This window comes from Microtus oregoni, unplaced genomic scaffold (genome assembly GCF_018167655.1).
Source record: "Microtus oregoni isolate MIOR12 unplaced genomic scaffold, Mior012 000026F_ref0000081, whole genome shotgun sequence".
In the NCBI taxonomy this organism is placed as follows: Eukaryota; Metazoa; Chordata; class Mammalia; order Rodentia; family Cricetidae; genus Microtus; species Microtus oregoni.
Window position 1 is genome coordinate 3,613,862 of NW_024543085.1, and position 15,280 is coordinate 3,629,141.

At 46.1% G+C, this 15,280-nt stretch overlaps 2 protein-coding genes across 7 annotated transcripts in view; one reads left to right on the forward strand and one right to left on the reverse strand.

Moving 5' to 3' along the window:
* Window positions 1-1,564: 1,564 nt before the first annotated feature.
* Window positions 1,565-5,589, reverse strand: LOC121463380 (60S ribosomal protein L23a-like). Of its 2 annotated transcripts, none has more exons than XM_041675570.1 (3): window positions 5,454-5,589; window positions 2,473-2,544; window positions 1,565-2,089 (listed from the first exon to the last, which is right to left on the reverse strand). In XM_041675570.1, the coding sequence occupies exon 3, from the start codon at window positions 2,087-2,089 to the stop codon at window positions 1,622-1,624; it is 468 nt and encodes a 155-aa protein (XP_041531504.1). In that variant the 5' UTR covers window positions 2,473-2,544; window positions 5,454-5,589; the 3' UTR covers window positions 1,565-1,621. The 2 variants fall into 2 exon arrangements, with proteins under 2 accessions (XP_041531504.1, XP_041531503.1); XM_041675569.1 differs by having other exon boundaries at window positions 1,565-2,167.
* Window positions 4,903-15,280, forward strand: part of Dync1i1 (dynein cytoplasmic 1 intermediate chain 1) — a 317,505-nt gene continuing 307,127 nt past the window's right edge. For 4 of the 5 annotated variants that reach the window (XM_041675567.1, XM_041675566.1, XM_041675568.1 and 1 more), the window contains exon 1: window positions 4,903-5,188. The gene's annotated coding sequence lies outside the window, so the exon portion shown is untranslated. The remainder of the gene's footprint in view (window positions 5,189-15,280) is intronic. The other variant, XM_041675564.1, reaches the window with a different exon arrangement.

Here is a 15,280-nt window from a genome sequence, read left to right on the forward strand (position 1 = left end):
CAGACATACATAGTACACTTTTCATAGACACTGCCTCAATATCAACAGTAGATGCCAATGTAAAATACAACACCGCTAACCTTTGAAAGAAAACAGAGAATCTCTGTACCCCTGGGTCTGCTGACCACATTTTAGACAGAAAAAGGAAAGCATAACCCATGAAAGTAAAAAAAAAAAAAATCACCATTCTTCTTTACTAAAATTTAAAACTGCTGCTCTGCGAAATGTAGTATTTTAAAACAGAAGGAAAGGGCAAGTATCAGAATGGAGAAGACACTTCCCATCACAAATAGGATAATAAATAAAAATACTAAAAATGTTTAAAATTCAACAAGATCTAAATTCATCAAATGAACAGACACCTCAGCAACAAACTTATACTGATGCAAGCATACAACAAAGGACAGGGCCATTGAATTTCATGATGGAATCACCAATTCAAACTACACTGATATGTAAATACACACGTATCAAAATGGCTCAAATCCAAAACATGGCACTCGTGGCTGGTGGGAATCAAGGCCGGTGAAAACAGGGGACACTTTGGGGACAAGCTTAGCGGTTTACTAGAAAGCTTAGCATTAAGTTTATCAAACGATACAGCAATAACACTCTTAGACAGCTACTCAGATGAACCCCAAAACATAAGCATGCATAAAAGTCTGCTTATAAATGTGCATAGAAATTGTATTCATAATTACTAATTCATAATAACTAAGATGTCTTTCAGTAGGTGAGTGGATAAACTGGTGTATTAAACATTAAAACATTATTCTATGATAAAAAGAAATGAACCATTGAGACATAAGAAGTTGTAAAAGAATCTGTGCACTGTGAGAGATCAGTTACATGTCATTCTGGAAAAGGAAGCCTGAATGTTAACTAGACTGTGGTAGCCAGAACTGGAGGGAGGTAGATAAAGAAGTGCAAACAGGTGGAACATAGGGATTCCTGTGTGATAAAACTGTTCGGATGGTGGATACATAGTATTATGCATTTGTCCTTCAGAACTGTACAATGTAGGGTGTGAACTCTTTTTTTTTTTTTTTTGGTTTTTCGAGGCAGGGTTTCTCTGTAGCTTTTGGTGCCGGTGTGAACTCTTATGTAAACTTTGGCATCAGACCCGTGTCAATACCAGCTCACAGCAAAAAGAAATGTATCACATTATTGCTAAGTGTTAGCACGGGAAGAAATTGAGGAGGGCTGGGGAGTATGGAAAATCACTGTACCTTGTTTTAATTTCTCTGTGAACCTGGAATTATGCTTACTAAAAAACGACGACCTATCAATTCAAAAGATCTCTCTCTTGACTGTGACAGCTTACACAAGAGCTGCACAAACTCAAAGTAAACCAGATTCTAGTCCGGAGGAGGGGAAGTGGGCACCTGTCTCAGGCCTCGCCAAGGAATTATTCTCAGTGAGTAACTTGTAGGGCAGAAAGACAGACTAGTTTCTCTCTGCAGAGTAGCACTGGATATATCACCTACACTCTAGGGCAGGCCTCATGCTCACGAGTAGTTGGATACCACAAATTAGCCTTCATGCATTTTTGTGTTTAGCTTGTTTAATTTTTTTTAATGGTGAAAAAATGTATATTTAGAATTAGCTGGCTGGGCTCAGTTTAGATGATTCCAATTTTGTTGGCAACATGCAGAGCATCATATTCAGGAGCCAACCAAACATAAGCCTTCTTCTCTCCGTCGGGCCTTATGAGGGTGTTGACTTTGGCCACATTGATGTCATAGAGTTTCTTCACAGCCTGATTGATCTGGTGCTTGTTGGCCTTGACGTCCACAATGAACACAAGTGTGTTGTTGTCTTCTATCTTCTTCATGGCTGACTCGGTGGTCAGGGGGAATTTGATGATGGCATAGTGGTCAAGCTTGTTCCTCCTGGGCGCGCTCTTCCGGGGGTATTTAGGTTGCCTTCGCAGCCGCAGGGTCTTGGGCCGCCGAAAGGTGGGCGATGTGCGGATCTTCTTTTTGTGGCTGTGGACGCCTTTCAGCACTGCCTTCTTGGCTTTCAAGGCCTTCGCTTTAGCTTCGGCTTTGGGAGGGGCAGGGGCTTCTTTCTTCGCTTTCGGCACCATCTTGAAGAAAAGGTTCATTTGGTTTTTTAAGAGAAAGAAAGAACATGAAGTTGGGAGGTCAGTGAGGTAGGGAACTATCTGCAAGATAGTTGGGAGAAATGGAAGAATATGGTCAAAATATTTTGTATGAAATTCTCAGAGAATAAATAAAAACATCATCCACCCTCTCTGCATGATTTGTCTAACCCATGACTACAGAGCGTCAGCACCATCTGTGGAAATCTCTCTCTACCCACATTACTCCACCCAGAGGCTGTTCAAGGAGTCCCCAACTGCGATTCTCAGTTGATGTTTAGTTTCCTTTTCTCAATATCTTCATGGGAAATGTCTTTGATTAAAAAATATCCTTTCCCTATTTGGTTTGATACTAGAGTCAGTCTTACCAGTCTCTGGAAACATGGTTCATTCAGTGATGTCCATTTCTAGTCTCACGGTGTCTGTTCCATGTCTAGGAACTGGATAATGAAAATAAGGTATAACTGTGTTTTTATTGCAAAACCACATAAACTAAGTACAATGTTTCAACTATTTTAAGGGTTTAGTTCACTAGTGCGAAGTGCATTCTCATTGTTAAACCACTAACCAGTAGAGCTTTTTTATCTTGCTAAACAGAGCAAATGAGCAAACAAAAACTCCCTCTAATCATTCCTGTAAGTTTTCCCATTGGAAAATAACTGTGTGATTTTGGCTCTTTTACATTTTTCATATGAATGAAATTTTTTTTTCTTCTGTGACTGGCTTATGTCACTTAATATAATATGTTCCATATGTTTTTATCTTAGAGCATTCAACAGGCTCTATGTCTATTTTTGAGGCTATATAATAATCATATATATATATATATGTGGGAAGTCACTGTATCTTGTATTAATTTCTAGCATATATTAATTTCTACTATATATATCATATAAACTTTTCTTTATCCTTCTACCTATGGGTGGACATATTTGGGCTGCATCTATTTTTTGACTATTAGGCAGAATGCTTCAACAAACATGAATGTTCAAATAACTCGTCAGGATTCTACATTGAATTCGTTTTGAGGAAATAAAATGAAGTAACCCATAAAACTAATTTTACAATCGATAGCTTAATATTTGCTTAGCATATATTACAGGATATTTGTAATGCTAGAACTAAGTAAATCCTGGAATCCTATGTAGAAGTTGATTGATCTCTTCAGCCCTTTCTTGTAAATCCAATCTCCACACCACCGTCACTGCCAGGTAGCTCTCACGTGTTTTTGTTTGTTTTCTCTGCTCAAATGCTTTCAGTGGCTCCCAGTACATCTTTTCAGCCTCTGTTATGAATCCAGTCATACTCTTCATGAATCCTGCCGCTCTCAAAATTACTGGCCTCCTTACGATTTGCTGTGTTCATTTGGGGGTTTCTCTCCTCTGGACTTTTATGTCTAGAAATGCCCCCCTTTTCATGTCTGCTGTTAAAATAACATTTACCCATTCAAACATTGCTTACATTTACAATTGTTTTGATTATGCTCCCTTGCTCTACCCTACTGTCATACCTTTAAGAATAAAAACTGAATTCTCCTAAGTTTTGAATCATGTGATGTGCCTAAGGCAGCGCTTTGAAGGCAGTGGGCACTGCACAAGTTGTGCTCTAAAGACAGACATAAGGGCTCCCAGGTAAACTGAACGCTGGGGCAAATGGAACTCATATCTTAGGAGGTTACTCAGGAGCTGCGGCACTTTGTGACTTCTCAGAGACTTAAATTCCTTTTGCAGGGTTATATTGCTCAGGGCTCTGTAGAGAGACCGGATTGGGAGACTGGATATATACTAAAAGAGGATTTATTAAATTGGCCTACAAGGTACAGTGTAGGTGGTCAAGCCAATGGCTGTCATCATGTACGAAACACCAAGAACCCAGCAGCTGCTCAGTTAAGAGGCTGGATGTCTCTGCAGCTCCCACCCGGTGCAGAGGCCTGGGGAATTCCTGCAGAGACACTGGTCTCCAGTTCACTCGGAAAGACTGGGGAAAGCTGGCTCTGACGCCGTCTAAGAATGGCTTCAGTGGCAACAGGATGGGTGAACTGGAGAAGATGTGAACAGGATGGATGAACTTGCAGCCACAGTTGGAGAGCAGTACCTGCTCCAGCTCTCCACACGTTTACACTCTCATCTTCACACAGATGGCCCGGGTGTTCAAACAAAACGATGAGAAGACCATCCAGAAAGTGGTACCAGTTCCACACTGCCTAACATCCTAAAGTCCATTTCTCAGTCTTATAACTGCTAGAATGATCAACTCTGGGGAAATTCAAGAATGTTACTCAGATTTTTAAGAGGCAGGCTGTCTGAGAAGCAATAGAAAACAAGTTTTACACACACACTATACCTATATATCTTTATAATATACATATAAACATATTCACATATGGCATATTATGTGCTCACATATGAGTATATAGCTATTCCGATCTATAACATGTGTACATGCGTGTATGTATATCTATTCCTATAAGTATACATGTATGTGTCTATACATGTATATATTATTTACACATGTGTATATATTAATATATTCATAGAGATATAATGTTTATGTTTGTGTGTGTGTGTGTGTATCTGTGCATGTGTGTGTTTGTGTATCTCTGTGAAAAATCTAGGTTCAGATGCACCTGTACAGCACGGATGGAACTAAACTAGTCTGTTTCTGTTTCTAAGACTTAAAGTTTCTCTGTCTGGGAATGAAAGTTGTCCACAGAGGAAATCATCAGGAGCTTGGCAAGCTCTCTTTTGCAGTAACTTAGGTGTGCGCCGCCCGCGGCCAAGGACTGGCTGTCCCCGGGTTCCCTCAACGCTGCCAGGCTGGCCGAGGCGGTGCTGCGCTGTGCGGAGGCCCTCCCGCGGGAGGCGCGGGCGTGGAGGGCGTGGGCCGTGGGCGGGGCGAGTCCCGCAGCCCGGGTGCTGGGAGCTGTCAGTGTCAGGCTCAGGAGAGAGGGAGTGATCGCTCCGGGAGGAGCGCGAGCCTAACAGTGCAGCGTGAGACAGCACATCCTGCAGGCGCAGGCCCGCCGCTCTCCGTCCTCCCGTGCCTCCTCCACCGCCCCTGTGAACCTCCACGGACAGCGTCCAGGTAACCGGTGGGTGGGAGGTCGCATTTCCGCGCAGACACCTCGGAGCCCCTCCGCAGCCCTCCGCCCGGGTGACATCAGCAGGACACCGGGAGCAGCACGATAGCAGTGACCGCTGCAGCTACCACTGGGCACAGCCTGGGTGCCTTCCCCAGCTCCTGCGTACTCTGGTGCCTCAGGCTGGAGCCCTCCAGCGGCAGCCCCTGTGGCAGCTGCCCAGGAGTGGAGAAGCGCAGGCTGAGGAGAAAGGGTCAAGGGTGTCCTCACCTTGTGGCCCACCTTGTGCACTGGGAGAGGCATACCAAGGCGCCCCGCCTTGGTCTTCTCTTGGGGAGCAAAAGATCTGCAGCTTTGCTGTCCGCACCCCTGTGGGCTACCAGCTGATGGCTCCTGGGAAGGGAGAGCTGCTGAGTGAGGGGAAGGATGCTGTTTGATTACATTTCCGAGCTGTCTGCAAAGCTCTTGGATGCTGTTGCTACCCGCCAAGTCGGAGGGCGAGAATGCACTTCCAAGGGCGCTTTAATTAAACACTCACGCAAGATGCCAGTTTCTCTCTCTGCTGGATTTTTTTAAAGAAGTGTGGCTGGGGATGTGTTTTGGTAAACACCTTCGCGGCTGCCTGACTCTCCTTCCCCCACTCCCACCCGGAATTATTCTGGCCATATAAATCTGTGAGTCGTCATCAGAGCAGGGATCCTGGCAGCCCTAGTGGGGAACTGAGTGTACCGGAGTCTCATGACATCTACCTCGGCTACAGTTAACCCGAGGCTGAGGAGCAGGAAAGGAAATCCCTTAGGAAACCGGAGGCTCTAGGAGAGGCAGAAAATGGAATAAACCTTCTGGCAGTCCTGACTCCACCATACCTAAGGCAAGAACAAGTAGCCAGCCATTTTCTTGCCGGAGGTGTCTTCGAAATACGCGTAACAGAGTTGACGCAGTTCAGAGTTGTGGAAGAATTGCTTCCAGACATGACAGACCCGCAGGAGGCTTAGCTCACCGTGAAGCGAGACAGCAACTGGGAGATAACCTTGGCTAATGGCATGGTGACGAATAACTGTCCCCGGAATAATTCCGTGCAATTGTGGAAGTTCCTGGAGGAAATATGATGATCAGTATTAGAGTGCTGGTAACTTTGAAATGGGAACATCCAGTGCTAGCTGCACTTGGGGTCCTCTTGAGAACTTGAGTAGTACTTCCTCTAATTTTTTTTTTTAACAATGCCAAGCTGGCTGCTAAATGGTTAGCTATCCGGAAATGTATTTAACTTTGTTCTTCCAACCAACCATGATTCTTAATGGAACAAAAATCTGGCAATCCCAGCACTAGGGAACAGTGATCTCTTCACTGGAACCAGCTCTTCAGGACGTGAGATCTGAGGTTCCAGTGATGATGAGATAGTCTATTGAAACCACCTAACACAGGACAGGAGTGTACCTATCCGCCCTGCCCAGCCTCAGGCACTACGTCCAGCCTCCTGGAGCATTTGTACGTCCCTGCCTTGTTCCGGGCTTCTCATATCTGCGCACCTGCGTGGGTCTCTGGGACACTGCCATCTTCTGTGCGCTGTCCTCCTGAGGGCAGACAGTGCAGGTTCGTACCTTCTGCCCACAGCCTGCCCTGACCCCATTGCTGTTGAGCTTTTGCCTGGATTGGTTGTCCATTAAAAGTTTCCTGGTATCTTTATTAGAAATCATGGTTAGGATTATGGGAAGAGAGGAGGAGAAACTCAATGCATAGGGTGAAAGGAGCAGAGTAGTAGACCACGGGCCTGAGATCTTAGCTTCCAGCAAGCAGCTGAGACGGTAGAAGGGTGTTTCTGCGATAGTGCGTTCGGCTTTTAAGGAGGTACTGTGAAATTTCCACCAAAATTTGTCTTTCCTAAAAATATCAATCCCCAAGTCTACATCTACTAAACTTTCCCCTTGAGTCCAGTGTTGTTCAGGCAGTTCATAGGAAAGCCACATGCCCTGGGCATGTTCAGACAGCTATGTAGGCCAATAGTGTAAAATGAATGTCAAGCTATCAATCCCAGGCTGGTCTCATAATGGGCTCTATCTTTCCCTGTTTCTTTCTGTCACTTAAAGGGGCACCAGATGAAGGGATCACAGATACACTAAGTATCTTTTATTTCTGCTTTATCGCCTCACACTGTGTCCACTAAATACAGCAGGGCTGGGAAGAACAGCTACCAAACTGTGCCAAGCTCTTTTTCATGGACCTCGTTTTCATATCTCCTCACTTGTATTTTAAAATAAAGTCACAGGAAAACTCATGACACAGACATCGCTTGTAATCCTGCTGTAAAGATTAAGAATTATGTCACATAAAGATATCAAGTAACTTCCTAAGATCCATTCAAGTTAAGCGGCTAGGGTTTTGCTCTCCAAGCCCAGGCCTTCGCCTGTAACCACCTTCCAGACTGAGGAGTTCTGATTGCTTTCATCTCAGATACTGGGTCATATCATAAGCTGTTTTATTTCTTTTTTGGTCCTTCGGTTGGATCCGTGAGGTGGAGAGCATGTAAGCATGCGACTGAGTGAAGTAATCTGTGGAGGTCGTGGTTGCTGTAGGGTAGACGTAGGATTCAAACCAGTCCGGCAGGCCTACTCCAGACATCGTCCACCTCGGCTAGCGAACCCTGGCAGCAACAATAACAGAAAGTAAAATGTAGCTGTCCTGTGAGAAGACATCTATTAGAGAAACTTGTGCTGCTACACTAACGTACACCAACTATTTAAAGGTTCCTAGAAGGCCTAATATAGGGGAAGGGAAAGACTGGAGTCCTGAAGTCTTGCCTCCCAGGAAGAGATTCCATGCAGTTTGGACATTTAACAAACCAGTTATATTACAGAAGTGGCTGTGGCCTATGGGTAGGCAGGACTGCTTCTCAGTTATATAGACCTTGACTCTTTGAAATCTTGCTGCCATTTAAATGAAAAGCTCATTACCAGTACCTCAAAGACAAACTTGGGAACACCAGACCCCTTTATGTGTCCCTTTCCCCAAGGCGGCCATGATGAGTAAACCTCTTTCCTGTATTTTTCACTACTAATTATCTCTTTAACCTGTGAGTCACGGAATCAGTGGGCAGCGCCACTTGTTGGGGCGGCCAGGGTCTACTTTTACCCTAAAAACTCTCCTGAAAAAACGTTTTCTTTTAGATTAACCTTTAAGCCACAAGTATTGCCTTGTTTCTTGTCACCTGATTGGTAACTGTGGATAATATTATAAACTCGAGCTCCATTTATTGACCCTTTGCAATAAAACATTGAACACCCCCTCCTTAAATAGAGGATTTCAAAACTATGTGAATTTCTGCTCCCTTGACCACAGATTCCTTTTATTTAAAACATATGGATTTTACATCACCTAGAAAATGTGGAACCCTGTATTTGTTTGGGTTCGATGTTTTGAGTATACCTCAAGATTCCCACCGCCCTTCAGATGTACAGTGCTACGTTTATGTCCCTTGCTTTGCTGTGTAGGGAGGCTGGCACAAGAATACCAGAGCAAATCTTGTCATAATGTAAACTCCATTGCCAAAGTACTTGTCTGGAAGAGATCTAGGTGGGCTCACAGTCTCCATGATTCTATTATTTACTATTAATATTGTTGTTGTTGTTGTTGTTGTTGTTATTGAGTTGACCTCTTTATGTCCATAGACACTGGAGAGGATAAACATGAAGATTCGGGGTAGGCACTGAATCTTGTTGATGCAATATTTTAAATTTATCTGCTTTTATATTTTAATGTAAGAGTAATATATTTCCAAATGCAATGAGATTAAGAAACACTGGTCCTTAAAGAAGGGGGGGGGCACAGAAGTCACTGCTGAAATGTATCAAGGCAAAAGCCAGGGCTAACCAAGGAAAAAAGATGCTCTTATCTGTCATCTTTTCGGCATTTCACCTAGAGCCCAGGTGTCAGAACATCTACATGAGCTCAGTCTGCAGCCAGGTGAAGCCTCCAGCAGTGGCCATGGCTGGAGCATTAGTCCATTATTCTGGCATTTACCCAGAGCTCAGTCGGAGCTCTATTACTGACATAGTAGTTCATCACAACACTCCAAAATCCCGGAAGGTAGATGCTCTTATCTTCTTACACAAACAAAGAGCTGCTTAGACAATCTAGCCACCGGTCCCAGGCCACCTGAGGCCAGGTAAGGAAGTGCTAGATTTCAAATGCAGATCAACCTAAGTCCAAAGTCCATCCATTCTTTACCTACCACATCTCAGTTTCTTTATCCATGTGTGGGTTGCCAAAAGTACTGCTTAATGTAGCTTTTTATTACAGCAGCACTCAGCGTCCTTCAAGAACATGCTCGCTCACACACTGATAGGAAAAGCCGGAACATCTTATCAAAAAGAACACGGAATTTATACATTTCTCAGTGTGGCCTAGTCTCATTTATTGAAAATGAAGCCACACTCACGTGCTTTTTACGAGTCTTCAGGCATCTTGTAGAAAACCAAATGCTTAACAGCCCTCACCTAGCCCAGCTCAAAGACAATCTTCCCAGGCTCGCAGCCGCTCAGCTCTTTGATGCAAAGCTGTATCTCCTTCCAGCCTCCCCATCTCCCGGGACTTCTCTGCTACAGGGATGATGCTGAGACCTGGAACACTGGTTCCGCACTGAAGCCTGAGAGGCCTTGGCCTCACCGCACATCCTCGGTGCTCTGTCTGTAGTAAACACCAACCCAGAAATTCTCTCAGAGGTGTATACCTGAGGGCAGCAGTCCCTTGCTCTCAAGATCTTGCTTAAGGCTTGAGCTCTACGCTCTGCTGTTTCCTTGCCACACTCCTGCAGCTCACCCCACTGTTTTAGTTTGTGCTGTAGGAGAGCTAGCATTATCAGTGTGGCAATGCAGAAAGCACTGCTGCTATGCTGAGGACATCCTTGGCAATCAAGGAAGCAGTTCTAAGATAATTTGGTGTCTGACTATGTCCTTAGCCAACAGATCAGCATGGCCACGGGTATCAGTGGGCCTCATTATGATTTACTGCAATGATTCTTAAGAATGTTTTTAAATTATGTCACCACTTCTTTGACATCACAGTTTTTGGTTGGCATCTAATGTTTTAATCATGGATTTTAATAGTTACCATGAGGCCTGGGTAGACAGCTCAGTGGGTAAAAGTGTTTGCTGTGTAACCTTGAACCCCTGAGTTCAAATTCCCAGAACCCACGTAAAAAGCTGGATGTGGCAGCACCTGGCTGTAACCCCAGCACTGTAGGGCTGGAGACGGGAGCATCCTTGAGAAGCGCTGGCTGCCAACCAGCTACAGATCCAGTGAGACACCTTGTTTTGAGGGAATAGAGGAGAGATTAATAGAGCAGGGCAGCAGATGTCTTTCTATGATTTCTGTGTGAGCATGTGTGTGCACCTGGGAACACCCATGCCGACCAGGTGCCTGCACACCACACAAGCATACCACACACACTCATGCAAGCAAAAGAACATAATTAAATTATCATGAATGTGATTTTTCAGAATATCATAAACTTTGACATTTAAAGATAAAATAACGGCATCCTGCATGAGTCCAATTAAAATATAAATACTATAATAACTATATAGAAGGTTCCTTTAGCAAAGGGGTATTTTTATAGCGTGTGGTCAAAACACACTAAGATCTGGACTTCCCTCCCTCTTTCCCTTTCTTTGTTCCTTTTTCCCTCCCTCCCTTCTTCTCTTCTTCCTATCTTTCTTCCTTCCCTTCTTCCCTCCCTCTCTCCCTTTTTGTACTTCTTATTTTCTACAGCAGTGTGGAAGAAATGCCTTTGTAAGTGGAGAATGCTGGAGTCCACACTGGGGCACAGTCTCTAGCAGGCCAGCTTTAGGGGGTCAGACAGACAAACAGAGTACCATTAGCTCCTCTCTTCATGCTTCATTTAGACAGCTTCTGTGTGGCCAGGTGCCCCATGCTGTGGTACAGTTTCTGGAACCAGGTTCCTTCTTCTTTGAGGTTGTATTTAAAAAGTGGATGGCAGGAAAAAGTGCATAGGTGGATGGGCCACCTCTAGCTTTCAGAAAACGGTGGCTGTGTGGATAGCTCCTCTTTCTGCTTAAAGATTTCAGTAAGAAAAAAAAATCAAAAGTCATTTTTGTGTGTTTCAGACCGCTGTTCTTAGCTAAGAGATCCTAAGATCCTTTGCTAAGTGAAATTCAATGATCCCTGGAACATTGGGCCATGTCTGGACAAATTTTCCCTATCACACTAGGCAAAGGGACTGCAACTGGCAGCTAGTGAGAAGAAGTATGGGAAGCTGGTGGACAAGACAGACTCCACACCAAAGGCTAAACTTGCAATGATACCAAGGTTAAGAAACCCTTCTTAAAATTCTCTAGTTTTCTCACCGAACATTTCTGTACAATTTTAGCCTTTGAGAAGATGACTGGAGCACAGCATCTAAAAGGCAACATGAAGTAGAGGGAAGAAGATGTGAGGTGGCCTACCTACTGCCTGTGTGAGCATCAGTGTATTAGGAAGATGTGAGGTGACCTACCTACTGCCTATGTGAGCATCAGTGTATTAGGAAGATGTGAGGTGACCTACCTACTGCCTGTGTGAGCATCGGTGTATTAGGAAGATGTGAGGTGGCCTATCTACTGCCTATGTGAGCATCAGTGTATTAGGAAGATGTGAGGTGGCCTACCTACTGCCTGTGTGAGCATCAGTGTATTAGGAAGATGTGAGGTGGCCTACCTACTGCCTGTGTGAGCATCGGTGTACTAGGAAGATGTGAGGTGGCCTTCCTACTGCCTGTGTGAGCATCGGTGTATTAGGAAGATGTGAGGTGGCCTACCTACTGCCTGTGTGAGCATCGGTGTACTAGGAAGATGTGAGGTGGCCTACCTACTGCCTGTGTGAGCATCAGTGTGAGGTGGCCTACCTACTGCCTGTGTGAGCATCGGTGTACTAGGAAGATGTGAGGTGGCTACCTACTGCCTGTGTGAGCATCAGTGTGAGGTGGCCTACCTACTGCCTGTGTGAGCATCGGTGTATTAGGAAGATGTGAGGTGGCTACCTACTGCCTGTGTGAGCATCGGTGTACTAGGAAGATGTGAGGTGGCCTATCTACTGCCTGTGTGAGCATCGGTGTATTAGGAAGATGTGAGGTGACCTACCTACTGCCTGTGTGAGCATCAGTGTATTAGGAAGATGTGAGGTGGCCTACCTACTGCCTGTGTGACCATCGGTGTATTAGGAAGATGTGAGGTGGCCTACCTACTGCCTGTGTGAGCATCGGTGTACTAGGAAGATGTGAGGTGGCCTACCTACTGCCTGTGTGAGCATCGGTGTATTAGGAAGATGTGAGGTGGCCTACCTACTGCCTGTGTGAGCATCGGTGTACTAGGAAGATGTGAGGTGAACTACCTACTGCCTGTGTGAGCATCGGTGTACTAGGAAGATGTGAGGTGGCCTACCTACTGCCTGTGTGAGCATCGGTGTATTAGGAAGATGTGAGGTGGCCTACCTACTGCCTGTGTGAGCATCGGTGTACTAGGAAGATGTGAGGTGAACTACCTACTGCCTGTGTGAGCATCGGTGTACTAGGAAGATGTGAGGTGGCCTACCTACTGCCTGTGTGAGCATCGGTGTATTAGGAAGATGTGAGGTGGCCTACCTACTGCCTGTGTGAGCATCGGTGTACTAGGAAGATGTGAGGTGAACTACCTACTGCCTGTGTGAGCATCGGTGTACTAGGAAGATGTGAGGTGGCCTACCTACTGCCTGTGTGAGCATCGGTGTATTAGGAAGATGTGAGGTGGCCTACCTACTGCCTGTGTGAGCATCGGTGTACTAGGAAGATGTGAGGTGGCCTACCTACTGCCTGTGTGAGCATCGGTGTACTAGGAAGATGTGAGGTGGCCTACCTACTGCCTGTGTGAGCATCGGTGTACTAGGAAGATGTGAGGTGAACTACCTACTGCCTGTGTGAGCATCGGTGTACTAGGAAGATGTGAGGTGGCCTACCTACTGCCTGTGTGAGCATCGGTGTATTAGGAAGATGTGAGGTGGCCTACCTACTGCCTGTGTGAGCATCGGTGTACTAGGAAGATGTGAGGTGAACTACCTACTGCCTGTGTGAGCATCGGTGTACTAGGAAGATGTGAGGTGGCCTACCTACTGCCTGTGTGAGCATCGGTGTATTAGGAAGATGTGAGGTGGCCTACCTACTGCCTGTGTGAGCATCGGTGTACTAGGAAGATGTGAGGTGAACTACCTACTGCCTGTGTGAGCATCGGTGTACTAGGAAGATGTGAGGTGGCCTACCTACTGCCTGTGTGAGCATCGGTGTATTAGGAAGATGTGAGGTGGCCTACCTACTGCCTGTGTGAGCATCGGTGTACTAGGAAGATGTGAGGTGACCTACCTACTGCCTGTGTGAGCATCGGTGTACTAGGAAGATGTGAGGTGGCCTACCTACTGCCTGTGTGAGCATCGGTGTATTAGGAAGATGTGAGGTGGCCTACCTACTGCCTGTGTGAGCATCGGTGTACTAGGAAGATGTGAGGTGGCCTACCTACTGCCTGTGTGAGCATCGGTGTATTAGGAAGATGTGAGGTGACCTACCTACTGCCTGTGTGAGCATCGGTGTATTAGGAAGATGTGAGGTGGCTACCTACTGCCTGTGTGAGCATCGGTGTACTAGGAAGATGTGAGGTGGCCTACCTACTGCCTGTGTGAGCATCGGTGTACTAGGAAGATGTGAGGTGACCTACCTACTGCCTGTGTGAGCATCGGTGTATTAGGAAGATGTGAGGTGGCCTACCTACTGCCTGTGTGAGCATCAGTGTACTAGGAAGATGTGAGGTGACCTTCCTACTGCCTGTGTGAGCATCGGTGTGAGGTGGCCTACCTACTGCCTGTGTGAGCATCGGTGTACTAGGAAGATGTGAGGTGGCCTACCTACTGCCTGTGTGAGCATCGGTGTACTAGGAAGATGTGAGGTGGCCTACCTACTGCCTGTGTGAGCATCGGTGTACTAGGAAGATGTGAGGTGGCCTACCTACTGCCTGTGTGAGCATCGGTGTACTAGGAAGATGTGAGGTGACCTACCTACTGCCTGTGTGAGCATCGGTGTATTAGGAAGATGTGAGGTGGCTACCTACTGCCTGTGTGAGCATCGGTGTACTAGGAAGATGTGAGGTGGCCTACCTACTGCCTGTGTGAGCATCGGTGTACTAGGAAGATGTGAGGTGACCTACCTACTGCCTGTGTGAGCATCAGTGTATTAGGAAGATGTGAGGTGGCCTACCTACTGCCTGTGTGAGCATCAGTGTACTAGGAAGATGTGAGGTGACCTTCCTACTGCCTGTGTGAGCATCGGTGTGAGGTGGCCTACCTACTGCCTGTGTGAGCATCGGTGTACTAGGAAGATGTGAGGTGGCCTACCTACTGCCTGTGTGAGCATCGGTGTACTAGGAAGATGTGAGGTGGCCTACCTACTGCCTGTGTGAGCATCGGTGTACTAGGAAGATGTGAGGTGACCTACCTACTGCCTGTGTGAGCATCGGTGTATTAGGAAGATGTGAGGTGACCTACCTACTGCCTGTGTGAGCATCGGTGTATTAGGAAGATGTGAGGTGACCTACCTACTGCCTGTGTGAGCATCGGTGTACTAGGAAGATGTGAGGTGACCTACCTACTGCCTGTGTGAGCATCGGTGTATTAGGAAGATGTGAGGTGGCCTACCTACTGCCTGTGTGAGCATCGGTGTACTAGGAAGATGTGAGGTGGCCTATCTACTGCCTGTGTGAGCATCGGTGTATTAGGAAGATGTGAGGTGGCCTACCTACTGCCTGTGTGAGCATCGGTGTATTAGGAAGATGTGAGGTGGCCTACCTACTGCCTGTGTGAGCATCGGTGTATTAGGAAGATGTGAGGTGGCCTACCTACTGCCTGTGTGAGCATCGGTGTATTAGGAAGATGTGAGGTGACCTACCTACTGCCTGTGTGAGCACGGTGTATTAGGAAGATGTGAGGTGACCTACCTACTGCCTGTGTGAGCATCGGTGTATTAGGAAGATGTGAGGTGGCCTACCTACTGCCTGTGTGAGCATCGGTGTATTAGGAAGATGTGAGGT